This window comes from Zootoca vivipara, chromosome 4 (genome assembly GCF_963506605.1).
Source record: "Zootoca vivipara chromosome 4, rZooViv1.1, whole genome shotgun sequence".
In the NCBI taxonomy this organism is placed as follows: Eukaryota; Metazoa; Chordata; class Lepidosauria; order Squamata; family Lacertidae; genus Zootoca; species Zootoca vivipara.
Genome location: NC_083279.1, coordinates 80,819,134 through 80,846,573, shown reverse-complemented (window position 1 = coordinate 80,846,573; position 27,440 = coordinate 80,819,134). Strand labels below are relative to the sequence as shown.

General features: G+C 41.2%; 3 protein-coding genes across 21 annotated transcripts in view; 2 read left to right on the top strand and 1 right to left on the bottom strand.

The window, feature by feature from the left end:
- Window positions 1-1,089, top strand: part of PARP4 (poly(ADP-ribose) polymerase family member 4) — a 55,843-nt gene extending 54,754 nt beyond the window's left edge. For all 6 annotated transcript variants that reach the window (XM_035115123.2, XM_035115122.2, XM_035115124.2 and 3 more), the window contains one exon: window positions 54-1,089. In XM_035115123.2, the coding sequence (XP_034971014.1) occupies window positions 54-216 (163 nt within the window). In that variant the 3' untranslated portion in view covers window positions 217-1,089. The remainder of the gene's footprint in view (window positions 1-53) is intronic.
- Window positions 1,090-2,473: 1,384 nt separating this feature from the next.
- MPHOSPH8 (M-phase phosphoprotein 8) lies at window positions 2,474-22,002 on the top strand. Of its 5 annotated transcripts, none has more exons than XM_035115129.2 (15): window positions 2,474-2,725; window positions 4,429-4,584; window positions 5,838-6,974; window positions 7,589-7,688; window positions 10,380-10,607; window positions 11,392-11,517; window positions 12,222-12,310; window positions 12,889-13,029; window positions 13,617-13,703; window positions 14,588-14,742; window positions 16,331-16,485; window positions 17,430-17,557; window positions 19,661-19,717; window positions 20,773-20,856; window positions 21,456-22,002. In XM_035115129.2, the coding sequence occupies exons 1-15, from the start codon at window positions 2,561-2,563 to the stop codon at window positions 21,495-21,497; spliced, it is 2,850 nt and encodes a 949-aa protein (XP_034971020.2). In that variant the 5' UTR covers window positions 2,474-2,560; the 3' UTR covers window positions 21,498-22,002. The 5 variants fall into 5 exon arrangements, with proteins under 5 accessions (XP_034971020.2, XP_034971019.2, XP_034971021.2 ...); XM_035115132.2 differs by lacking the exon at window positions 21,456-22,002 and adding an exon at window positions 3,254-3,379 and having other exon boundaries at window positions 2,585-2,725; window positions 20,773-20,919; XM_035115128.2 differs by lacking the exon at window positions 21,456-22,002 and having other exon boundaries at window positions 20,773-20,919.
- PSPC1 (paraspeckle component 1) overlaps window positions 19,012-27,440 on the bottom strand; it is a 69,681-nt gene continuing 61,252 nt past the window's right edge. For 2 of the 10 annotated variants that reach the window (XR_009557511.1, XR_009557507.1), the window contains 2 exons: window positions 26,226-26,324; window positions 19,012-25,201 (listed from right to left, as the gene is read on the bottom strand). Coding sequence is in view for 1 of the 10 variants with exons in the window: in XM_035115136.2 (XP_034971027.1) it covers window positions 26,295-26,324 (30 nt within the window). In the remaining 9 variants the exon portion in view is untranslated. Of the gene's footprint in view, window positions 26,325-27,440 lie in introns of all 10 variants that reach the window. The other 8 variants (XR_009557510.1, XR_004692595.2, XR_009557509.1 and 5 more) reach the window with 6 other exon arrangements.

Here is a 27,440-nt window from a genome sequence, read left to right as displayed (position 1 = left end):
CTGTTTCATTTCAAAATGATCATTTCATTCATTCCTTTCTCTGCTGTTCACAGGGCATTTGAACCTGTAAAGAAAGCAGTTGAATGGGCAAGGAGAACTGAACGAGAATTTCCAGCAATTTGCCAGCGTCTTGATCTGGGGAAAGACTGGGATTTTGCCACAAAGAAGCTGCTGCATATTGAAGAGATTGGGATCGGCATCACTGTTGTTTCATAGCTAGTCAGACTAGCATAAAAATGGCACCATCATCTATTTGCTTGTCTCTGGTCCATGGGGTCACGAAGAGTTGGACACGACTAAATGACTAACCACCAACAACAACAAATCATAATATGTTGATTTTATCTGATTAAGATTTTGGTTTTCTATCTATGTATTTAATCATGGAACTTTGATACTCCAGATTGTAACCAAGAATATAAAACACCAAAAAAATAGTATAAATATTAGGAGCTGTTTTCTCCATGTTCATTTTGGGTTGGGGTTCATTTTGTTTTACGAAATGATTTTTTTCTGTTTTAGGAGATGTTCTTACTAGGAGGCTCAGAAGTATTTATCTCAAAAGTTTAGCTGATGAACCTGGTAGTTATGGGGAAGTGAAATATAAAGACGGACAAGCAAATGGTGGGGCAAAAGCTTAAACAAGTTTGTGGGCATGGAAACTGTTTGGAGATTGACTGCGTAGTATTTTTTTTAAAAAACAACAACAGGTTTCCACCAGTGTAACAGATTCAATGAAAATGTTCCCAAATCTTATTGCCTCTGGTAATTAATGCTGGCAAAAGAATGAATGCAACATGGTAGCTAAGTATAAAGCAGAAAAAGGTTCCTCCAGCCATAAGCTGATAAAGTGCTATCAGAGTGGATTAAAGAATGTATTTGGATAGTTTGGATTTAGTTTGGATTTGTGAATACTGTCTCTTTAAAAATTAATAAGTAATCATTATAGACACATTAGCCGAACAGTTATTTTCTGAACTAAATCAATACATCTACCCAGCTACGAGTATTTTTCTGTGTGAATAACCATTTTGATCATTTTTCAAATATAATTGCACCTGATGAAAATAAACTGCTCTATTCTGCTCAGTAACTATCCAGCCTTCTTTTCTACCTGCAAATCATGGGAATTCATTTGCCACTTTGTTTTTGTGAAGATGCGGCTAGGAAAAGCAATGCTAGAATGGGGAAAAGGAAAATGGTCCAGTGCATAGGTTCCTATATTTCCACACTTCAGAAACAGTCATGTGTGTTGGCCATAAATAAGACCCTACAAAGTATAGACACTTTCTCTAAAGGTTAATTGTGCAAAATGCAGTACAGTCCAACAAGGATATGCAATACCTTCTTGTGTAAGAATAAAATATTAAATAAATAATCTTATGCGGGCAGAAGTGGATGTTTGTGGATGGGCATCATTAGATTCAACACATAGCTGCAAATTAACATGGTTTTGTGGTCAGGTTTGCATCATTCTTTAGGAAATATATGAAGAAGTATTGGTGACTCCTGCACTAAGACATGGCTGGATGCCCTGTTTAATTGTATTAAAAGCCTCCCCTACCGGTCCAAATTATAAGTACTACTTCTCCACAAACACCTATTTAGTACCATGAAGGGTGGGGGGAGCCTAATACTAAACCAGAGCAAAAACAAATATTAATGCCATATAAGGCAACAATATTGTGTTAACAAACATTGGCTTCTCCCTGATTCTCTGGAGGTTCCTTTTTCAACTTCACTCCCACCTTAAAGACTCCTACACTGATTCCTCCATCCCACCAGATGTCATTTTGCTACAGCACTGCTCCCTTTCGGGTTCGGTTTAATTCAAGAGCCTCATATATATAATTCTAGAGTTGGAAGGGATCCCGAGGGTTATCTAGTCCAACCCCCTGCAGGAACCTTTTTTGCCCGACATGCGTCTGGAACGCACGACCCTGAGATTTAGAGTCTCACGCTGTATCGACTTAACTACATTATATGCAGACGCATAGGAGCAAACTACTAGGTGCCGTGGACCCCCAACAATACTGTAAAATATTTAAGGGGATCAGGCCCCCACAAAGTTGATGGGCATTCCCATTCAAATAGAGTGTGTTGCACTGCATTATGCGATCGATTATGCGGGGCGGGGCTTAGCTGGGCTCCCACAATATTTTATTCAGGTTGGCACTCCTGTGCAGACGGGTCCCTTTTTTAAAAAAAGTTCCAAAACTGTCCCAGTCGGACAGAGAGGTACGCAGACACCTCAGAGAGCCATCGGTTTCCATGGAAACCCCCTCACATCCGCCTCACAGGATGGAACCGGAACACCGAAGGAAGGGTTCCCGCCCCCTTCTCTGACTGGCTGCTTCCCGGAACCTGCCTCGCATTGGCCGCTTCTCCCGAAAGCTGCACTGATTGGCTGCGGCGGATGGCGCCGACCGCGGATTGGCGGGCTGCCCTCGCCACCCGCCAGGCCGCTTCGTAGCCTTTAGCCGTGGGTGCGTGAGGAGAGGGGGAGAGGCGAACACCGCAGCTTCTTCTCACAGACGCCGCTGGAACGTTCGGCTCCAACATGGCGGCGGCCGTCGTGAGTGGGGCTGAGAAGGAGGAGGAGGCGGCTGCAGGAGGAGAAGGAGCGGAGGCTGCGGCGGGGGGAAGCGGCGGAGGCGCCGACAGCGACGAAGATGATGAGGACGTCTATGAGGTGGAGAAGATCCTGGACGTGAAAACCGAAGACGTGAGTCCGGAGAGGGGTCGGGCCTTCAGAAGGCAGTGAAGATCTTGGCAGGGCGCTTTCCCTTTGCCTTGCAGCAGGACGCTCTGCCTTGAAGCTGCCGGGCTGCTCCTGTTGATTTTTAGCGCGCAGTTGGGACAGAAACTGTCCCGGAATGTGTAGCTGGCACGAAAAGGGCGGGTATTTGATATAAGTGGGTTTTTTATCATTTAAAGCATAGGCAGCGTCAGGTAGATGTAGGCGCACCAACTCTGTGAGGGTTAGGATGCGCTCTATTTCCGCCCTTAAAACTGCCCAATCCGTATTAAAACGCCGCCTTCTTTTCGGTGCGGACCTCTTCATCTTCCTCTGTCAAGCGGCTAACACTTCTTCATCGCATCCTTGTTAAATGCCGTTAAAGTACTTCTGCTTTTGTGCCTAATTCGTACCTATTTTCCTCTCTCTGCAGCCAATGCAAAACAGCTGGTCTGAGAGCTAGTGGCAGTACAGTATGTTGTATTGGATGCAAATATTGTCTTGTTCTGTTTCCAGAGGTAGTCAGGCCCTGCTTTAAAACAACAACAACAACAACAACAACAACAACAAAAATCCCACCCAGCTTACACTTTTGAGCTTCTATCCATATTGGCACTGCAGGATTTGGCAGCAAGTATGTGGGTGAGGCTTGTGGCAATTTTACTTGCAGTTTGAGACCCTGTGAAGAATTGGATATTGCCCCTCAAATCCATGGTGCATGCACACACTCAGCGCCCAACATTTCATCAATAAATGGATATATTCATTATCCCCCCCCCACAAAACACATGAGAAACAGAAAGAACTTTAGCCATATATGAACCAGAGGAGATCCAGTCAGTGAGCCAGTGCATTCATGGGTGCAGCCAGGGGTGGGAGGCAGCCCCCCCCATCAAGTAAATAAAAAAATACTTAACTGATCAATTGCATCACAGATAACTCTGTTCGGGCTCCCCAGCATAAAGCCTGCCACCCTAAAATAAGTCCTGGCTATGCCCATTATACTATTAATATCCGGTACATCGGCTGAGACGCTACTTGCTTGCACTCTGTCTCACCAGAGTGGTACATGCTCTGATTATCTCCCACTTGGACTGCTGCAATACAGTCTACATGGGGCTACCTTTGAGGGTGACTCAGAAACGACAAATAATCCAAGATGTGTCTGCCAGACGGGTGACTAGGTGACTGGGAGCAGCTGCCGGGACCATATAACACCAGTCCTAAAAGACCTACAATGGCTCCCAGTATGTTTCCAAGCACAAAGTGTTGGTGCTGAGCCCTAAACGGCCTTGGCCCTGTATACTTGAAGGGACATGTCCACCCCCATTGTTCATCCCGGACACTGAGGTCCAGTTCTGAGGGCCTTCTGACTGTTCCCTCACTGCAAGAAGTGAAGTTACAGAAAACCAGGCAGAGGGCCTTCTCGGTAGTGGTGCCCATCCTGCATGGGCATGCCCTCCCATCAGATGTCAGAGATGACCAATTACATGACTTTCCAAAGACATCTGAAGGCAGCCTTGTATTAGGAAGTTTTTAATGCTCGGTGTTTAGTTGTATTTTTATATTAAGTTGGAAGCCACCCAGAGTGGTTGGCACAACCCAGTCAGATGGATGGGTATAAATGATAAGTAGTAGTTGTTACTACTACTACTACTCCATGTGCTTACTAACTCTCTTTGCTTTGTTAGGGTAAAATACTATACAAAGTACGGTGGAAAGGATATTCACCAGATGATGATACATGGGAACCTGAAGAACATTTAGAAGACTGTAGAGAAGTGCTGCTTGAGTTTCGAAAGAAAATAGTGGATTCTAAGCCTAAACCTGTTAAAAAAGAGATACAGGTATGTTTGATTTCAATTTTTAACTACCACTAAGGAATTTATTTTATACCTAGCGCCCCCCCCCCCAATGATAAAGGGCACTACCCTTTTAACTGAAATCGGTCTTGGGGGGGGGCTGTGTGGTTTTCTCTCTTCTGTTTTGGCAAAATTCTGTGTAGTGAGATAACTGTTGTCTGTAATTACTGTCTTCAGGGTTAATTAGTTTCCTGCTTAGGATGATTTATTATTATTGAAAATGCACCCATCGTTAATATAACCTGCTCCTATTACTTTAGTTGGGAGAAAGCATTTCATTATTTGATGAACTATGGTGGTTCTTTTCCTGTAGTGGTTTTTAAAATAGCCTTAGTTTATTATGTGCATATTTGATACCCTTGATGTTTGTACAGGCCCCTTTGGTTAGATACTACTTACTGAAAATTCTATCAGCATCTGTTGTGAGGAGGGAATCTTCAAACAGAAATTTTGCTTGTTTGTTACAAAGGAAATTAGTTTAGTCATCTTGATCCTTGTGAAATCTGCACATTTTCACTGTGCTCCTAAGCAATTGTCATTCATTTTAATAAGGAAGAGGGTAGTGCTCATCATTACCTTTTTATTTAAGACTACATTAATAAAACCACATTTAATACTGTAGAGAATAAATCCACTGAAGTCAATAGGACTTAGTTCTTTGTAGTAACATGTTCGTTTTTGTTAGCTGAGAATCACACAGTTTTTGAACATTTGTTAAATGCTTTTTAGGAGTTACAGTTTTAGACTAAAGAACCATGCAGCTTAGTTCTACACAGCTCAGGGTGGCTGGAGTTTCTTGAAACAGGTTCCTTTTAGAGTTAATGTGTAGTATGCCTCATCAAAGAGAATATAGTCAAAAATGCTACTGGGAACATCTGAGCCCTTGATGGCCTTTGGATTCTGTCCTCTTGTAGGGCAAGGATGAGCAACAGCTAGATTGGGCTCTACTAGTGGATCTCTGGGTGATAGGCAGTAGATCAGCAAGGATTTCTGACTTCCGGTTGTTTAACAATTACAACAGAATGACTCCCCCCCCTAAACTATACTGCTGAAATTGAGAAAGTTTGGGGGAGTAGTCAGGATTGGACCTTTGTATGAAAGGACCATGAGTTCAGTTCAGTTCTTTTACTGAAAACAAAATCCTTGGAAGCAACAGTTTCTTTAGACTTCTAATAATCCAGATTTGTCCATTTAATTAGGCACTAGATCACTAAATCAACTTTCCCTCTCTTCTCTAGAAGCTGCCTTTAAATGATGATCTTTTTGAAGCAGATTCTGAAGCAGACAGTGACTGGCAAAGTGATACAAAAGGAGACATGTCTCCAAAGAAGAAGAAGAAAAAAAGCAAAGAGAAGGAGGACAAAAGCCAAGATGAAATGCAAAAGAAAAAGTCTAAATCAGCAAAAGGTAAAGAAAAACCTGCACTAGAATGTGAGAATTCCTCTGATAGTTTGGCTTCAGATTCAAAACCAAAGAAAAGGACTTCAGATTCAAAGGAAGATACAAAAGATTCCAAAAAACAGAGGAGAGAAGATCTAAAAGACACCAGTAAAAAAAAAGGAGAAATCAAAGATGGAAAGAAAAAAATAAAAGAGGAGCCTAAAGAGAACAAACATTTGCAAAAGGGAAAATTCAGTATGCAACAGATGGATGCTGAATCTAGCATACTAGAAGATTTATTTTCTGAAGCTGCAGATTTTGAAACTCAGGATTTCGATTCAGACAGCAGTGGGGAGAAACAGAAGACATCTGCTGGGAAAGACCCATTGGAAGAAGAAAATGTGCCCTGGGTTTCAGCTCGGCAGCTAGACAGTTCAATAAGCTCAGATGATAGTTCTGAAGTAAGGATTAGGAGGAAAAAGAAGAAACAGATAAAGTCTGAAGAACCTGAGGACAGTAGAAAAGTGGACAAGAATTTGGAGAGAAAAAATGCACACAAAAAGCCGAAGATGGCAGATAAAGTAAAAGCTGTAGCTGAGGCTGACAATAAGAGGCCAGCTACACCTGCTCCCTTGCAGAAAGGTGTGAAACTGTCTGCTGATGAACGAAGACGCAAGTCCACTGATTCAGCAGGGGAAGTAAGCAATAATTCAAAATTGAAAATCAAAGAGACTAAGTCAAGCCCTTCCTATAACAAGGATGTTTCTCTAAAGTCAACTGCTGTTGAAAGCAAAGAGAAGAATAAAAATTCGAGAGCAGATGAGGAGAAGGTGAAAGAGAGGTCTTTTCAGCATTCCATAGGTGAGAATGTGTTCGAAAAATTCGTCCTGGATTCTGAATACAGTAAAGGAGGGAACACAGTCAGCAAGAAGAATATCTTTAAAAGTGATCCGAATACTGATGACACCCCAAAGGAAAGAAGCACTTTATCTAAGGTAATCTAAACTGGATAATGCATAATCAAAGGTCTCATAGTTTACTTTGTGCCCTTTTCTGGACATCTTTTTGCCCCTTTCTGCTTTTCTTAATTAACTTTTCTAGGCACTTCAATTCATATTCAATTCTCTTTCGTGGTTTTAGAGCCAAACTAATGGTTTAAATGCAATTAACATGCAGGCCTTTGGGAACTGAGTGGTTTTTAAGGAAAGGGCATTAATAGTGCTGTGCTGTTTTTATCATTTTCAATATGGGAAACCATTTTTTAAGCTAATGAATCTGTTCAAAAAAGATCAAAGATTCCCACTAAACAGGTCTAAACCCTCAAGTGCACCTAAGAGCAGCTTTTTGGATTGTGGTCATTGCATGAATCCTTAAGCATCTTAAAATACACCTCAATTTTATTTTCAATGACTGCCAACTTTAGGTGGAAAAGACTGGCCATTGAGAACATGTTTACTGCTTCTTAGACTATCTGCAAGGTAATATCCAAGCCTTGCTCTTTTTGTTACTAACAGAGCAGAAGGTTAAGTACGAAAGTTTCAAGGTTTCTTAGCTTCTGCTTCCATTAAGCATTTAAGAACCTGTTTTTATATTTAGTGCTCTTTTCCAGGAAAAAGAAGCCAAAAAAAGTGAATCAAAAGAGAAACTTCTGAAAAAGTTTGACGTTGAAAAGGAGGAAAAAGGCAAAAAAGATATGAAGGGATTGAAAAGTAAGTGTGTAATCTTTAAAGTCATTCTAGAACAGGCATCCCCAAACTTTGGCCCTCTAGATGTTTTGGCCTACAACTCCCATGATCCCCAGCTAACAGGACCAGTGGTCGAGGAAGCTGGGAATTGTAGTCCAAAACATCTGGAAGGCCGAAGTTTGGGACTGCCTGTGCTAAAACATCAGTGTAATCTACCCAGAGTTATGTACACTACAATATGCAGTTTGTCGCTGTTAAAGTTATGGTTTATATTGCAACCATGTTCAGTTTAGCTATATTTGGTCCTGAATTAATTCATGCTGATATCTTTCCAGTGTGGAAAATAAAGTTTCATTTTGACAACATTCCATATGCTAAACTAGTGAATTAATTATTTTTGTTATGCAATATTTTCTTACTGTCTTGGCTAGGTAATATTGTACAAATGCATTGATAATAGGGGAAATTGCTTGTTCCCAATCTTAAATTTCCAAATAATGTGTGCAGGCCAGGAGATCTAACCTGAAGACTCTAGCACATTGGTGCCATTATGTTCTAACCAGTTTAGTAAATGCAGAATATACTTTTGAAATTTGTAGGAGTGTAGTATAGTAATGTATCATTATAAATAAGCACCAGTACTTGGGTGATATTTTTAAGCTTCATCAAGTCGCTCATAATAAATTTTGAAGGCCTTTCAAAAGCCAAAAAAGTAAATGTTGTTTTACTTGGAGCAGTCTCATCAAAATTAATGAGCATGACCAAGTTAGGGCCATTGATTTCAATGGGTCTACTCTGAGTACATCTCAGAGTTTGGGCTGGGTGTTCATCAGTATGCGGATGATACCCAGCTCTACCTCTCTTTCAAATCAGAACCAGTGAAGGCGGTGAAGGTCCTGTGTGAGTGACTGGAGGCGGTTGGAGGATGGATGGCGGCTAACAGATTGAGATTGAATCCTGACAAGACAGAAGTACTGTTTGTGGGGGACAGGAGGCAGGCAGGTGTGGAGGACTCCCTGGTCCTAAACGGGGTAACTGTGCCCCTGAAAGACCAGATGCGCAGCCTGGGAGTCATTTTGGACTCACAGCTGTCCATGGAGGTGCAGGTCAATTCTGTGTACAGGGCAGTTGCCTATCAGCTCCATCTGGTACGCAGGCTGAGACCCTACCTGCCTGCAGACTGCCTCGCCAGAGTGGTGCATGCTCTGGTTATCTCTTGCTTGGATTACTGCAATGCGCTCTATGTGGGGCTACCTTTGAAGGTGACCTGGAAACTACAACTAATCCAGAATGCGGCAGCTAGACTGGTGACTGGGAGCAGCCGCCAAGACCATATAACACCGGTCTTGAAAGACCTACATTGGCTCCCAGTACGTTTCCGAGCACAATTCAAAGTGTTGGTGCTGACTTTTAAAGCCCTAAACAGCCTCGGTCCAGTATACCTGAAGGAGCGTCTCCACCCCCATCGTTCTGCCCGGACCCTGAAGTCCAGCACCGAGGGCCTTCTGGTGGTTCCCTCACTGCGAGAAGCAAAGCTACAGGGAACCAGGCAGAGGGCCTTCTCGGTAGTGGCACCCGCCCTGTGGAACACCCTCCCATCAGAGGTCAGAGAGATAAACAACTACCTGACATTTAGAAAATACCTAAAGGCAGCCCTGTTTAGGGAAGTTTAGGGAAATATCTGTGATATTTTATGTATTTTAATGTTTGTTGGAAGCTGCCCAGAGTGGCAGGGGAAGCCTAGCCAGATGGGCGGGGTATAAATAGTAAATTATTATTATTATTATTATTATTATTATTATTATTATTATTATTATTAATTGAATGCCACCCAATTTGTTCTCCATAGAATCAGGTAATTGTAGAAAGGCCCCCAAGGGTCATCTAATCTAAGCCCCTGCAATGCAGGAATCTTAACTAAAGCATCCATGACAGATGGCCAACCTTCAATGAAGCACAATCCACCACCTTCTGAGGGCGTCCGCTCCACTGTTGAACAGCTCTTACTGTCAGAAAGTTCTGCCTGGTGTTTAGTTGGAATCTTCTTTCTTTTAACTTGAATCAATTGTTTCAAATCCTACCCTCCAGAGCAGGAGAAAACAAGCTTGCTCTGTATTCCATGTGACATCCCTTGAAATATGGCTATCATATCTCCTCTCAGTCTCCACTTTTGCAGGCTAAACATACCCAACTTCATCAACTGTTCCTCATAATGCCTGGTTTCGAGACCCTTGATCATCTTGGTCGCCCTCCTCTGCATACGTTCCAGCTTGTCAATATCCTTCTTAAATTGTGGTGCCCAGAACTGGACACAGTATTCCAGGTGTGGACACGGTACACTAGGTGAGGTCTGACTAAGGCAGAATAGAGTGGTACTATTACTTCCCTTTATCTGGACACTATACTTCCACTATACTTCCATTGATTTAGCCTAGAATAACACTAGCTTTTTTTTTTGCTGCTGTTTACACATGTTAAGATTGTGGTCTACTAAGACCCCTAGATCCTTTTCACATGAACTGTAAATTAAGCCGTTTCAAAATGTCTTGACTTTGAACAGCTTGAAAATGTATATAATATCCGTGGGATGTGATTAGAAAGTGACTTTCACTTTTGGATGAAATAGATTGTGCTGTAATATATAAAAAGATTTTGTTTATGATAGGCTTTATACCCAGTAAAACTGCCATTGGCAATGATCTTGCTGTGTTCTAGGTTTGAAAGAGGTCAAGAGTGCGCTTGGTGGGTTTAGCATTTCTTCAGAAGAAAAAAATGAATACTTGGACAACCAGAAAAGAGAAGAATTGAGGCAGGACTACAGATCTTCAGAGGCATTCAAATCGAAAGACAAACAACCATGCAGCAGAAGCACAAGGGATGAGACGGATACCTGGGCTTATATTGCAGCAGAGGGGGACCATGATGTCATTGAGGACAATTCTGGTATGTAGGAAGTGTGAAGTAGAGGACAAAAGATTTAAAAAACCCACATAGATCAATTGAGTTTGAGTTCTTTGCTAAGTACAGGTTCTAGTTGTGTCCTCTGGCTTAAAGAATACTTGAAAAATCCCCACATACTTGGGCCTCAGATGGCTCAGAATTACATACTCTGCTTTACTTCCCTGTCATGCCCCATTTTACACTCTGACAGAGCCCATTCTCCAAAACCAGGTATATGTTGGTCTTTCTATTTCCTGCTGCCAAGACTTCTTAGTCTGAAGCCCCTTTGAATCTCAAAATCTACAACTTGAGCAGTTTCCAGTGGTTTCTCCAGTGTTCTCTAATAGCTCAAAAGTGGCTAAGGGCAAGACTGCAATTATGAGTTGATGCTTTGGGTCAGATTATGGGATCATCTGCCAAGGAACGTTAACTTGGAATGCAATTGTGATACCATTTCTGCTTGGATAATCAATGATCCACTGACTAAGATGGATCAATGCCCCAGATTGCAAAGGTTTACCTTCAGGAGTGCAGATCCATCCAGCAGAAGGTGAGCACCATCTGGGCGAACCTAGGCAGATGAGCCACCCATCAGTTTGGGTCAGTCTTGGATGAAGCATCACTTTATTGGCCCTCCAGCCAACAGTGCACTGTGAATTATGGTTCTGTTTGACTTGGAGAAGGATAGGTGATAAAGAAAGGGTATAAAATGTCTGCAGAGGCTGTGATTTAGTTGGTGATGACAAAGTTGTCTCTCTTCTATCCCCTAAAAATTCAAACTTTGTAGATGCAAAGCAGCAAACTGTGAATTTGGGCATGGACATGCAGTTAGAGCGGCTGACGCTGGAGGACTTTCAAAAGCATCTTGATGGAGAAGATGAGAATGACTCGGCAGCTGAAGCAATATCATCTGGTCAGTAACAAATGCCTTGCCCTCAAAACATTTAGATGGTGGATATAACAAAACCCTAGTAAATAACAGAGAGGTGGAGTCCGTGTTTCATGTTCTCTTTAAATGCAATTATTATCAGGAGGCTAAATAAGCAATGGTACATCCAATTTCATAATCCCTTTTGAGACAACCTCCAGAGTCGCAGTTGGTTCTTTTATCAGATGGTTCTAATTTTTTGATAATAAGTTGTTAGATTTTTGAAAATTGAACCTACCCTTAGATAATTTTTTTTTATATTGCTGGATTTTTTTCTGTGTAAAAAATCTTATGGTGTCTTATGTTCCTCAACATTTAATTAGTGGTTGGTGGAGTGTAGCTAGCTAGATAAGGTAGAAGAAGAAGAAGAGTTTGGATTTGATATCCCGCTTTATCACTACCCGAAGGAGTCTCAAAGCGGCTAACAATCTCCTTTCCCCTCCTCCCCCACAACAGACACCCTATGAGGTGGGTGGGGCTGAGAGACTTCAGAGAAGTGTGACTAGCCCAAGGTCACCCAGCAGCTGCATGTGGAGGAGCGGAGTTGCGAACCCGGCTCCCCAGATTATGAGTCTACCGCTCTTAACCACTACACCACACTAGTAGAGGGATATGTTTGTGTGGAGGCAGAGAGAGCATCTTCATACCTCTAGTTTTGAAATTGAACTGTTGAACCTATTTACTTTTAGCTCAGCTGCGTGATGCTGTTAAGAATGGACAGTATGCTGTGGTGAAAATGGCACTTAATTCAAAGGAAGAATATAATCTTGATCAGGAGGTAAGCTTTTGTTAAATAGATAGTTTAATAATCTCTGTATAAAATACAGCAGCAATTTAATTATTTGAGTGTTCATTTCATTAGTTTATTTAACTCAAAAAATTTCTTGTACATGCAGGTGACACAGTAGTGTTGTATTTAATGTAGATTGAACTTTTTGGTAACTAATGTAAAAAGGAAACCAGAGTCCAAGTGTATGGTTTTTAATGCATGTTTTTGATAAATGTGAGCCACGCTGAAGATACCAATCATAGAGCAGATGATGAATCTACAGGGGAAAAAATCTAAAATAAAGTACTGTTTGAACGTTAAAAATAATAACTTGGGGTATGAATTCCATTGTCTCAGTAGTCTAATGAAGTACGGTATGAAAAAAAATTGTCCCTGCTTTCTTTGCTGTAATGATAATAATTTTATTATACCCTGCCCATCTGTGACCGCCTGAAGTAAAAGCTTAAGCGTTGAAGAGGGAACATCAAGTAGCTTTGTGAATTACCTTTTGCTAATTGATCATTTGGTCCTGTTGTATCTTAGAAAAATGTCACCAAAACCCAAACAATAATATACCACTGTTTCAGGATGCTAGTGGAATGACTCTTGTGATGCTCGCTGCTGCAGGAGGTCATGATGACATCATCCGTCTTCTCATCAGGAAAGGAGCAAAAGTTAATTGTAAACAAAAAAATGGAACAACTGCATTGATTCTAGCAGCTGAAAAGGCGAGTTTCTTTTCTGTCTGCCTCTTCCCTTTAAATTTCCTTTAAAAGCTCTTCTCATTTGTTTCAATGTTGCTTGTTTGGAATAAGAAATTAAAAGCTAGGTCTGTAGCAGGATGATTGGACTGCTGAGGCTTCCAGACTCCAGGATCTACTTATTAGTCCCTGTATCTGGTTACTGTTTTTAAAGAAACTGAATTTCCAGTGTCTTGTTTGAATTTTCAGGGGACACGCACCCTAAAATTATGAGATTATGTTACAAGTCTGTTGATCAGGCTTCTTGCTGGTTTGGACTGATGGGAATTATATTCCAAAACATCTGAAGGATGTTTTAGAGATTTTAAAAGATAAAATTATCACATTGGAGTCATAGGTATCACTGGATGGCTATCATTGGCACTAGAGTTTGCTATAGATGGTCCTGCAGAATAGAACTTTTATTTAAAGATATCTAAGGAGCTGTAATAACCTATTACAGGTCTGTCTTAAGTTAGTTTTTATGGCTCTTTGCTGTACTAAAATTCTCTGCTTTCAACATTCTATCTAGGTTCAGACTATTCATATTTTAACCATTATTTTGTTTTTTATAGAACAACCTAACTACTGCAGCCATCCTTCTGGAAGCTGGAGCATATGTAAATTTGCAGCAAAATAATGGTGAAACAGCTTTAATGAAGGTATCTGCTATTTGCCTGACATGAGGAGTAAATTTGAAGAATTTTAGAAAAACTGGAAATACTCAACTAAGTTTTACTCAGGGATGACCTATTGACATTGATGGGACCAGCTTCATCAGTATTGGGACCTGTTCTTTTTAACTTGTTCATGTGCAGTTCTGGTTGCCTGGCCTCAGAAAGAATACTGTAGAACTGGAAAGGGTCCAGAAAAAGGAAACCAAATTAATCAAGGGAATGGAACCATTATCCTATGAGGAAAGATTGCAGCATTTGGGACTTCTTAGTTTAGAGAAAAGGCAAGTAGGAGGCTACAAGATAGAAATTTGTAAAATTGTGCATGACAGGGCGAAAGTGGATGAAGTAGGGTTTCCCAAACTTGAGTCTTAGCTGTTTTTGGACTCCAACTCCCATCATCCCTAGCTAGCAGAATCAGTGGTAAGGGATGATGGGAATTGTAGTCTAAAACTAGCTGGAGACCCACGTTTTGGAAATCCCGAAATAAAGAAAAGTTTTTCTCGCTCTCTTGTAACACTAGGACTTGTGGACGTCCCGTAAAACTGAATTAAGATAAAAGAGTGCACACAATGCTTAGTTAAACTGGGAACTTGCTCCCAGAGGAGGTAGTGGTGGCCACCAACTTTGATGGCTTCAGAAGAGGATTACACAAATTCATGGAGGGCAAGACTATCAGCTGTTTTCACTCCACCCCAACCATCTAGTGTGAGGTTGCTTCTCAGTCACATTCTCTCTTCCCCTAACTGAAAGGTGTTTAAAACCTCATAAGGGAATAATTTCTTTTCCTTTCTTTGCATGAGAATTCATACTCCAGAATACTCAGTAAATAATGGTGCCTTTGTTGTTGCTTTCTCAACTTCCACTTGCAGGCTTGCAGGAGGGGGAACTACGATCTTGTGCGTCTCTTGATTGAAAGTGGAGCAGACTGCAACATTTCATCAAAGCATCAGACCAGTGCCCTTCATTTTGCCAAACAGTATAATAACTTACAAGTACAAGAACTCCTCACAAGTCACTTGGCTATGTAAGTACTTGCTTGAGAGATGATTCAATTTCCCCAGTGAATCAAGGACTATATTTAAGTTGATGTCTTGGTTTTTAAAGAGGGGAAACTGGCAAGTCCTTTAGTTTGTTTAAAGTATTTACAGCCTTGCTTTCTGGACAGAATTCTCTCAGGACAGGTAAAAGATTAAAATTCAGAAATACAACAGTCATTCATTCCAAGAAACAACACTGTGTGAAGTTCCAGAAACTGCAAAGTGAAGTTTGTTTACAACAGGTGCAAGGTCACTCCAAGAATGTTCTACACATGCATGGCTTCTGGGCTGCACAGAGAGAGATGTTTAGTCTGATCTTTGCTCTCATAGTGTGAAGACGTGAAAGAAGACCTGGCAGCTTTTAGGGCTAGGCCTTGAGCATTTAAGCTGAACCTCTATCAGGGATCTGATAGATGATTGTATAGTTACACTTGAGAATGACAGTGCAGTGGAACCTCGGTTTGCGACTGCCTCAGTTTACGACGAACTCGGAGAGCGACCGCCGCGGACCCAGAAGTATTTACATCCAGGTTCTGTGCGCGCGGATGCGCAGAAGCGCTCTATTGGTGCTTTGTGCACGTGCAGAAGCGTTCCTTCGGTGAGCGACCAGTTACCCGGAATGGATCGTTGTCGTAAAAAACAACAAACTTCTGTCCTGAATTGCTACAGAGGGGTCTGGTACTTGGAAGTGTACTAGACCCAAGGGAATAGGAGTTTTGCCTAGAAAATTTGCAACAGGTTTCAGGGCCTTGCCAAAGTCCCAACAGGTTCTGAATAAACCCAACAGATAGAGCTAATGAAATTTGCTGAAGAATAAAAATTACACTTCAGTTTGAGGATGTGCTATAGCAGAGTTATACAGAGGGCCTTGCATTTTAATCCATAGGCCCCTCCAAGTCAGGCTGGGGAATACTCCAGCCTGGACATTATTCAGCTAAGTGGACTCCAAATAAGGAAGTGTTGTACATTTGTAAGTCAAGTTGGCTTATTCATTAGCTAACATAAGGGTGCAGAGTATCTAGGCTAAGGCTGATGTACATCAGTGTAAGGCAGGGGTGGGGAAACTTTGTCTCTCCAGATGTTGCTCAACTACATCTCCCATCAGCACAGCAAGCATGGACAATAGTTGTGGATGATGGGTGTTGTAGTTCAACAACAGCTGATGGGACAATGGACTCCGCACACTGGCTATAAAGTGAGTCCCCCCCCCCCCGCTTTCATTGTTGGTTAGTGGTTTGGAAGATGCTGCCCAGACTAACTGTATTTTCCTTTGTTGATGGGTTCTTTGGGCTTTACTCTTCCTGTATGAAGTTTTAAAAGCAATGGAAGTGCATACACATAATACCGTATTTTAAAATCAAAACACTTGGTAATAAAAATCTGTCCAGAGCTTCTGTATGGCATTGGATTTATGCTACTCAACTAGAAATGGTTGAGAGAAAAATTGTGTCAACTGCTAGTTTGAAGTAGTCAAGGTTTTGTGTTTATAATAGATATGTTACTGAAAAAGGGCAACTATAATTTATTTACATACATTATAATGTCAACAGCTTGACTTTGTCTTTCCTGGTTTAGACTCTCGCGAGTGGCAGAAGACACAATCAGGGAATACTTTGAAGCCCGTCTTATTTTGATGGAACCTGTGCTTGATATTGCGTGTCATCGGCTTTGTGAGGGACCAGATTATTCTTCAGAGTTCACCTATAAACCCCCGCAGAATGTGCCTGAAGGTTGTATGAGAATGCTTTCTTTGAACATTGAACTGTGTGTGAGTCCACCCACCTTCTGGGCAGATCAGAAACAGACTAAGTTGTGCTTAATAGCAGCATTTATGCTTTAATATCTGGGTAGCTGAAATGTTGAGCTTACCTGATTTTTCTGGAAGTAGGGAGATTATGGCCCGAGAGAAAAAAGCATATCCAAATATTATGGTAAAATTATTGGAACCAAATGGTAGGGAACAAGAACTAGAGTTGCCAAAATGAAATGTGGCTGCTTTATTTTGTTTGTTCCTTGTCTGGCAGTCGTGTGCTTTTCAGGATTGGCAATGGAAACAGATAATTAGCATCTAAAAATTCATTTGAAACAGTTCAGGATTTGCTGTCCAGAGTACCTCTTTCTGATTTGTAACAGGGATAGTTTTATTACAAGGGCGGATGGAGGGAATTTGCCCAGTCATTCAGTAGATTAAGCCCACAATTTATGCACATTTAATATGCGTACATTAAGATTTACACACTTGGGAGGGGAATTAAAAGGGGTAGGCGTCCAGGAAAAAAAGACTTTGGCAATCCCACCCACCGTTGCACTATGTGTTTTGACTGTACGTGATTTTGGCTTTAGGTGCGATACACAGAACGTAACCCCTGCATAAATTGAGGGCTTAGTATAAGAACAATGTAATCCAGGCTGTGTAGCCCGTTTATCCTCTTCCATGAGGATTTTTTGAGTCTTTCTTTCTCCAAACTTTTATTAGGTATTACAGATTCTTTGAGTCATCTGATCAGTTTTGATCAGACTGTTGGTATTTAAGTATGTTACCCACAGTTAAGTAAAAATCTCAGGCTTTACAAACATTTGCTTGTTGATACAGGTTTTAAGCATTTCCTCATGTAAGTGGCAATTAATCATTTGTATTGTATTCTCTTAATGCATGATTGTTTCTTTTCCACAGGTTCTGGCATTCTTTTATTTATTTTCCATGCAAACTTCTTCGGTAAAGTTGTTGCTGCTCGGCTCTGTGGACCATGCGGTGTACAAGCTGTGGTTCTGAATGATAAATTCCAGTTACCTGTGTTTTTGGTAAATGTTTCATGTTCTTCACTGACTATATAACAAGAATTCAAAAATATAAAGTTGGGTAGTCATGTGTCCATGGATGCTTTAGTTGAGATTCCTGCATTGCAGAAGGTTGGACTAGGACACTTCCAACTCTGTGATTCTATTATTATTTATACCATACATATTTGCTTATAAATATATAGATATATATAATTTGTATATTGCTTAATCACAGTTGTTTCAAACAAGCATACAGGTGACTCCGTACAGTACAGTGGTACCTCGGTTTGCGAACGCAATCCGTTCCGTGGAGGCGTTCGCTTGCCAAGGCGTTCGCTTGCTGAAGGCATGCTTCTGCACATGCGCAAAGCGCCTGTAGGGCGCTTCTGCGCACACACGCTGTGCAGATCGTTTCTGCGCATGCGCGAGCTGCACAGATCGTTTCTGAGCATCCGACGCCGCGGAACCCGGATGTAAACACTTCCGGGTCTGCGGCGTTCATAAACAGAGGTAGGCGTAAACCGAGGTTCTACTGTAAGAGTAAAATGAATTAAAGCTGGCACGATAGCTTTTGAGGGTATCAGAAAATTCTGAAAGCCCATACATTCCTTATCAATGTTATTGTTCAGGTAAATCTTTAGATTTTGGATGTCAGCCTGTTCTCCAGAGTTTTGTACTTTGTGATGTCAAACAGAATGTGTCCGCAAACTTTAAATGCTGTTTTAGTATTGCTTACTGTTTAAATAAGCACTTTTAGCTCAGCAAAATGCCTTGGAAAATTTTCAAACCCGAGAGGTATCAGTTGAGGGTATAAATAATGTTGACCCTCTTACCTGTAACATCTTGGTTCTGGATTCCTACCAATGTTGCCTGCAGTTTTTGGCTGGCCTTGCTGGGCAGCGCAGCCTCCCACCCCTACCCCAGTGCACGCCTGCAGGCCTTTCCTGAGTAAAAATATGAGAGGAAGTGTGCCAGCTTTGGCCCTGCTGCATAAAGGTACCCCAAGCGCCTTTGCACAAGGAAAACTCCCCCTACTTCCCGACAGCCTTTGCTTAATAAGGAAATAGCCTTTGTTGTTTTTATACCAGTTCTTGGTGCGTCCTGAAATCTTTTTGCACCTAGCAGCTATTAATAGAAGTTGCCTAGCATTTCCTGTATTAAGACAACTTCAAATAGTGAGATTTTTGTGTTTCAACATAATTCCCAGCTTTGTGTCCACCTGCCCAAAATTTTGATTTGCATATAGACAAATTGTTCTGGAGAACTTTAAAGCTAGCTTACTACTTGGTAACATATTAGTTGGCCCTAATAAAAGTTGGCTTACTATACACTTTGGATTTTTTTCCCAAGGGGCTAGTAGGATTACCTATGATTTCATGTAAAAAGGGAGCTTAGCTTTTGTATATAGCATCAAGTAAAGCTAACTTATCAAATGGGAGGGAAATGGCAAGCTCTGGGATATTTCTGTACTACTGAAGAGTTTTTTTAGCAACAGAGTTCCCCATTTAGTTTTTTTCTGGTTTTGAAGGCACAATCAAATTAAATGGAGTTCAGATTTTCTTTTTACTTCCTCCTAGGCACTTTGGGCACAGATCTTAGTTGATTTTGGAGTAGGGGTAAATCTGCAGAGCTAAGCAGATTCCACAGTGGGGTTTTTTAAAGCTGTATTTACTTGGAAAATCAGATGGCAAGGTGGGCAGAAGACATCTTCAACTGCTTTGCAAATGACATGTTACCAGAAGATAAAAAACCAGCTCTTTTCCTAGGACACTCTTGCGTGCCAGTGTGGTACAGTGGTTAGTATTGCACTAGTGAGCCTGTGATTCAGATCCCCACTCAGCTGTGAAGCTCAACTTGAGTCAGGCACAGTACCTCAGCATAAGCTACCTCACAGCATTGATGTGTGGATAAAATGGAGGTGGAGAACCATGTGTGCCATCTTATGCTCCTTGGAGGAAAGGTGGGCTATAAATATTGTTATAATAGTAGTAGTAAATAATAATGAAGAATAATAAATAATGAACAGGATGTGGAGGTCTTGCTCCCTTCTGTCCTATAGCTCAATACCTAGAGTAGCCAAGGTACCCGTTGCCTCCTTCTCATCCTCTCACCCTCCCATCCCAGCCCAACAGAGCTTCTCATCCTTCGTGGAAAGAGCATATCTCTTCGCGGATCTTCCAGGTGAGTGGCTAGGCTAATTAATATTACTTTGGCATTGGTGCCAATTCTGCCCAGCCTCACACCCTCTCTGCTCTGGGCTCCTTTAATGTGAGCAGCTACAAAGACAACCCTTCGCTAAGTCCCCTGCCAGTGTCTGCCCAACAGAATTGGCAGGGCTATAGACAAGGTCCACCTCTCTTCACATGGACTTATGAAAGGAAGCTTTTAAGCTCATCTCCACCCACGTTAAGAATTCCAGGGATCAAAACCAGTTAAGAACGCAACAGCTCTGTTGAACCAGACCGAAGCTTCACCTCATCTAGCATCCTATTGCCACCCTGGCAAGATGCCTCAGAGAGCAGCTTGCAAACAAGGCATGAAGGCAGTAGCCCTCTTCCTGTTGCTTCCCAGCTACCAGCAGGGGCTGCCGCTACAGCGGGAAGGTAAACGGCGTTTCCATGTGCTGCTCTGGTTTGCCAGAAGCGGCTTTGTCATGCTGGCCACATGACCTGGAAGCTATACGCCGGCTCCCTCGGCCAATAATGCGAGATGAGCGCGCAACCCCAGAGTCGGTCACGACTGGACCTAATGGTCAGGGGTCCCTTTACCTTTTTATGACTAAGAGCTAGCAATGGGTCTATCATTGTAGCTTGTTAAAGCCTGTCTGTAAGAACATGGCGAGACCCTAACCCATCTTCAGATGTCTCTCACGCTGCCACCCCTGCCATCTGTCTCCAAGATCTTCAGTGTGCTCTCCATCATGCCAGAGCTCCCAGACTTGGCATTAGAGTTTGTTATTCAATTCAGTGCGAGGCTGTGTAGGTGAACAAGCAGGGAGGGAACCATCCAAGAATGTGATGTTGCAGCAGCAGAGTTCTTTGTTTCCCGTTAAACTTATGGCCACCATTGGGTCTTTGCTCAGCTTAGTTACACACACACACACACACGTAGTTCAAAAAGGGGTTGCAGGTGAAAAGTTTATGGTTCTCTTGCAGCTTGTCTAGCTAACCAGGAGCATAATATTATTACATGTGGGCAAAGAATAATGGGCTCTTTTCTTTCTTTTTTATTTTTAGGACAGTCATTTCATTTACTCCTTCAGTCCTATTCCAGGCCTTAACAAACTCTTCATACGATTGGCAGAAGCTCCTACTGCCAAGGTGAGAAATACAAGTCCAGGTGCATGTACCACCAACTCACATTCAGAAGAGCTAAGGAAATAAATCAGCTCAAGTTAGTCATCGCCAACAAGTTCAGTGGATCTACCCAGTTCGTGAAGTGGTTGGAAACAATGCAGATACGTTTATATATTAAATGTGTACCCTGCCCTGCATCCAAAGATCACTGGGCGGTTCACAAAAACACAAAACCAGCAGACAAAAGGCATAATAAAACAAAAAATATGTACTAATATATTCCTTTACTAAATTATAAAACTAGTCTGTATTTTAAAATAATTTCCCCCCCTGCTTTTTTACCCTGACAGGGTCCCCAAAGTGTATTGTGGTAACAAAATGCAAGAGCTACTGCTTGATGAAGTAGTTTTTGCAGGGCCCTCAGACTAGGAGTTGCTTCATGCATCAGAATGTTTTAATATACCTGTGTAAAATGTGTTCATTGTGCAAAATAACTAAACCCATACTTTAATCACTGTTGAGAGTGAAGGTAGCAGGGCTTTGAGAAGATACATGTACTTGTATGTCATCCATGCCTTTTCAGCATTTAACTGGATGGTCAATGGCATTTTTTTTTCTTACAGGTGAAGCTGCTGATAGGTGCATACAGAGTGCAGCTGCCATAACCTCATGAACTTCATGCTGTTGATGAAGTTATTTTCTTGGAAGTATTTGTTTACTTCTTCCTTTTTGACTCTGATCAAGCAGTTTGGGAAATCCTGCTGCAGTCAGTACTCTGATAATTGGTTCAATCTGTTTCTTTTTTACCTGGTCTCCATTTTACATGTGAATTTTTGTGCAGGTTAGCAGTCATGTGCTGCTTAAGAAAGTGGGCAAGATGGTTTTATTTCATTTGTATATAGGCATTTGTGCCAATGATTGTAATTCTACATTTCAAAGTTCAGACTGCGTATTTCAGCATTTGCACAATGTGGGGTTGCAAAACCCTTAAAATGATGAAGACTCTTTAAAAGTCTAGTTCTTGATTGTAGATGCTAAACTTTTGTCCTACTTCAGTGTTTGTATTTAAACTAATGTTTTTTAAAGCAGGCAGAGCTACATTTGCTATTGCAGTTTAAATACAGGAATATAGATAGGTTTCTGCTTTAATAAAAGACTGGTGGTAACTAAGATATTGTGGCTGAGAAATGATATTTCTGTGAAATATGTACGTCCCAAAAGGCAGCTTCAATCTGGTATATGTTGTGGAACAGAAAACTTTGTTGTCCCATATTTGTTTAAAGGATAACCATCTATAAATACTTTTTCCGAAGGAAATTTCAGTTGCTAACACCTTTGATAGTACTTATGTGTCTCACCTAACTTCCCCCTATCACTTGAAAATTGCTGAAGCTCCTGGTGGGCCACTTGATTGATTTGTCTACATGTTGTAATAATTGTAAAGTGCTGCACTTTCTGCTTTCGGTTCTTTTTGGCTGGAGAATGATCTTGATTACCACCAGGGCATGATCTGTGTTGCATTTGGCATTGAGGTAAGCTCCATGTGATATGAATGCAGTTCAGTGAGGATGAACTTTCTGCACAAAGCAGAAAATAAAGCCTCAAATCAAAACTGCTAGAACCATACCTGAACTTTGAATGCTTCTGATTCCAATGAACAAGCTCTCCTGAACAGGTAGGAAAGTGAAAGGGAAGTATAAGCAGTAGGTATATTCATCCCAGCTGGATGTTGATTACTATAAACAAAGCAGTAGTGCTTCTATTTTTGAAACAACAAATTCATTTGTTCGGTTCATATAGACCAGGGGTCAGCAAACTTTTTCAGCAGGGGGCCGGTCCACTGTTCCTCAGACCTTGTGGGGGGCCGGACTATATTTTGAAGAAAAAAATATAAACGAATTCCTATGCCCCAATTTAACCCAGAGATGCATTTTAAATAAAAGGACACATTCTACTCATGTAAAAACATGCTGATTCCCGGACAGTCCGTGGGCTGGATTTAGATTGGGCCTTAGTTTTGGGACCTTGATATAGACTGATAGGATATATTGTCCCCAAATAACTTACCAGAATAGAGAAAAACAGGTCAGTTTTGTTTGAAAGCAGTTAATGAGAACATTCCGTAATACTGTAGATACTGGATTTATTTTTTTAGGTAAATGAGCAGATCAATATGGTACATGGAGTCAAATAGTTTCTGCTCAAACTCCCATGAAGCATTCTTCACACTGACAGTTGAATGACATTTTCCAGCTTTATCCAGCCTGTTAAGAACAAAAACAACAACTCCAAACGTTTGCACGATCATCTCTAGCAAGATAGTTATTTGCAAAACTTTTGGCACAATGAGTGCACCTTACCTCTAGCTGGCCTTCTTTCATACCTCTGCTGAATTGTTCACATTTTACCCCCCCCCCCCCAAAAAAAACCCAGTATTTGCTTTTTAAATGTACACACACAAACTTCTACAATTTCCAATCATATCAAAGTAGGCCGTTGAGTGCTTATTTATTTAGAAGTGCAAAAGTGTTACCCATGTAAATAGCTGAAACTACTCAACTACTGGTAAGTATCCAGAAGTATCTAAAGTTTATAAATTCAGCAATTTAAATACAGTTTAAAGCTTTATTAGCTTTATTGTCTTTGAACCCGTTTAATATTTCTGTATTTAATCTTCTAGAATAGTAAGAGTTCCAGGGTCCCAAGGGTCATCTAGTCCAACCCCCTGCAATGCAGGAATCTCAGCTAAAGCATCCATGACAGATGGCCATCCAACCTCTGCTTAAAAACCTCCAGGAACAATAAAATCAAGATAAAAATTACAAAAATTAAAACAGTGGTTCCCAATTGGTGGTCTGCACACACACACACACCAGGATCTGTGGCACCATTCACATAACAAAAAACTACCATAGAGATACCAAAATTGTCAAAAAGTAGGGGGTCCATGGCTTGAAAAACAGGGAGTCTACAGTATTTAGCTAATTGAGAACCACTGCTTTAAAACACAAAATTTAAAATACAAAACAGATTATAATTACCTCAACTTCCTAAGCATCTAAGCATTTCTAAAATAAAATGAAGCAAATAAATATCTTGCTGGTTTCTGTGAATTTTTTTTACACTGCCTTATAGTGGTTTTGTCCTATTTCTGTTTTCTCATACACCGATTTTGGGGTGTTTAGTGGTTTATTCAATACTAGCATTCTTATTTTTATTAAGAGCTCTGTTTCTCAAATGATCAAGTTGCACTTGATGGGGAACTAAGCCTTGCTGCAATCTGGCTACTGGTTACAATTTAGCACAGGCAAGCTTTACAATCTAAGATTTACTTGAAAATCAAAAACCCATGGCCAGAATGCAGTAAGACACACTTGCCTGGTTTTTTGCACATTCAATTCTGCTGCCTAGTTTCCAAAGCCAGATGTTTGTGGGGGAGAAGAGAAAAGAGCGAAAGATAGTATGCCAGCCCCAAAAGTAGTAGCCAGTGAAAGAAATAATAAGTTGTGGAGGACAGTAAAGTACTGTGACTCCAGCTTCTGAGATTTTAAACACCGCACACCATATATTTGTTTATAACTCAAGTGAATACATCAAGCGGCTATCAGACTGGTGACAGGGAGCAGCCGCCAGGACCACATTAACATCAGTCCTAAAAGACCTACATTGGCTCCCAGGATTTCCGAGAACAATTCAAAGCGTTGGTGCTGACCTTTAAAGACCTAAACAGCGCTGTATACCTGAAGGAGCACCTCCATCGTCCAGCCCAGACACTGAGATCCAGCTCAGGAAGCCTTCTGGCGGTTCCCTCACTGCGATAAGGGACGCTACAGAGAACCAGACAGAGGGCCTTCTTGGCAGTAGCGCCCACCCTAGGGAATGCCCTCCCATCAGATGTCAAACAACTACAGAACTTTCTGAAGGCTGTCCTGTAATGGGAAGTTTTTAATGTTTGATATTTTCTGTGCTTTTATTATGTTGAGAACCACTCAAAGTGCATTATTATTATTTTATTTTGGTTTCATTTTAAATCTGTTAACAGTCCTACTTTTTTCCCATCACATAGCACTCATGCTTGCACTATTAAATCATGAGTTACATGGAATCCACACAGCACTTGTTATATAAAGAAGAGATGATTGGCAGGTTCTATATCACAAGCACCCATTAACTGTCTAAAGCACACCAGAAAGAATCTCCACACTGGAAATTTAAATGTCATTCTTGTTTTATCTCTGGCAGCTTTAAGCTACTTACCCTCCTCAAATAGTTCCTCCTTTTGTAGTCCCGACTACCTCTGGTACAGTAGTTGATTGCCTGCAACTCCACATAGTGTAACTTATCCCATAATATACCTTGCATACATCTACTAGGAAGCAAGAAAAACACAAATCAATAGCACTTCTTCATACCAATTGGAACACAGAGCCTAGAACAGGCATCCCCAAACTTTGGCCCTCCAGATGTTTTGGACTACAATTCCCATCTTCCCCAACCACTGGTCCTGTTACCGTGTTTCTCCGAAAATAAGCCATACCCCGGAAATAAGCCATAGTGATAGGCAGTTTAACCTTCTAGGTTAAAATACCATACTTAATAATAATAAAAAAGACATCCCCTGAAAATAAGCCACCGTGTGTGTTTTTTTAAGGAAAAATGAATATAAGACGGTGTCTTATTTTTGGAGAAACACGGTAGCTAGGGATCATAGGAGTTGTACGGCCTAAACATCAGGAGGGCAGCAGTTTGGGGATGTCTGGCCTAGAAACAGTGGGTTGACTTCAATTGTGGTTTTTCCTTTGCAGCAACCACAAGAGTCTAGATACAGAATTTTGGTCATGTTCCATTTATATTCCATTCTGCCATGGATCAGCCTTTAGGAAGGAAAATTACAGGCAAAACTGTCTACCCCAATTTGCATAAGCAGAAGTGCTTTCTGTTCCAAGGCAAGACCACCACTAGATACAACCCAGAACTGCAAATTACATGACAGCTGATCTGTTTTACATATGATAAATTCACAGTAATAAACTTGAAGTTTGCCAATCTAATATTAATGCCGAAGCATAAAGGGAGAGCAAACAGCAGCATCAAGAACATTCATGTTTCTTCAAGCAGCCACACCATCCCAAGGGAGGTCATAGAACACCCAATGTTCAAAGGTCCATATTGAGATCAATATGCACCTGCCCCTCTCAGAGCAGTTTCTACAGGCCCACAACTCATCACAGCAAAATCCAGCAGGCAAAAGTTCCTCTTCCCATTAGAGATAAAAAGAAAGAAAACCCTTTGAAATTTTCCTCTCCCCTTTACAAAAATGTAAAACAGTCAGAAATAAGCCATCATGAATCTGGAAACCCAAAGAAGACTGGGGAACGGTGCAAGAACGATACCTGAAACTGAAGAAAGGATTCAATTTCCTCTGCTATATTCCTTGGACAAAGCACTCATGAAGTACATCTTCAACTGCACTTCAGCATCATAACCATTTCCTATAAGAAGAAAAATAATGAAAGCTTATTAAATAATCATCTACTCTTAATTTGGCATGTCAGTGTTTCCCTGCATGAGGGACATTCATCAAAAGGGATAGTTTACATGGTACCCCATTTAATAAAGATGATGCGATGAGACCTCCCTCCTTTAGTTGTATCAATGCATCAGATTAGAGACCCATTTCATATCAACGTTTGTTCCACTAAGGCTGCTTGGGAACTTAGCAGATGCTACAGGGGATCACACCTTCCCAGCCAGAGAGGACAATGAGAGGCAGAGAAATTTCCTCTACATTTTCCAGAACATCCTTCCATGACAGTTTATCAGGGTAGGGCTTTCCTTCCACAAGTGGCTGGCAATGCTTTTCTCTCTAGAAACACATACGAAAAGACTGATATGCCTCACATTTCCTGCTGAGGAACATTCAACAATGGGTGTGACTTTGTAAAGACAAGTAGTAAGGCAAAAATAGTAATGTATTAAGTTATAAACCCTCCCACTTTCTGGGAATGTGGTGGCCACAAAGAGGGCATAGCTAAAGCCAATTCATAACCACCCATAATTTTAACTAAATATGTTCAAATGGAAGAAGCCAAACAATTTCATCCATTGCAGAATCTACTAATTTAGTTAACTGATCCTCTACTTAGCCTATGTCTACAGAAGGCCAATCCGTGTTGGAAATGGATGGTGAAATCTAAGAGGTCAGGGTGGTGACAGAAGGTTCAGATCCTGAATAGGGTTTCAGGCACCAGGGGGTGGAACACTGCCCATACCCAGGGTCTAGTACAGGCATCCCCAAACTGCGGCCCTCCAGATGTTTTGGCCTACAACTCCCATGATCCCTAGCTAACAGGACCAGTGGTCCGGGATGATGGGAATTGTAGTCCAAAACATCTGGAGGGCCGAAGTTTGGGGATGCTGGTCTAGTAGAAGCAGAATTAGATGCAGCATGCAAATTTAAACACATTTCTATGTGTACTTAAACCTATACAAGGCTATTGAATCCAGCTTTGCAAAACACAGGTAAGATTTTGTGGTGGTCTTTTTAGGTAGTGAAGTACACCCAGCCCCAGATCAAAGAGCACATTTCTTTCATTGTGTCTCCAAGG

Bases quoted from the DNA above. Each gene is read 5' to 3' on its own strand.
- MPHOSPH8 (XM_035115128.2), top strand. From the start codon at position 2,561: ATGGCGGCGGCCGTCGTGAGTGGGGCTGAGAAGGAGGAGGAGGCGGCT. The intron at 4,585-5,837 runs GTATGTTTGATT...TCTCTTCTCTAG, and splicing joins CTGTTAAAAAAGAGATACAG to AAGCTGCCTTTAAATGATGA. The intron at 16,486-17,429 runs GTTGTATGAGAA...TCTTTTCCACAG, and splicing joins CCCGCAGAATGTGCCTGAAG to GTTCTGGCATTCTTTTATTT.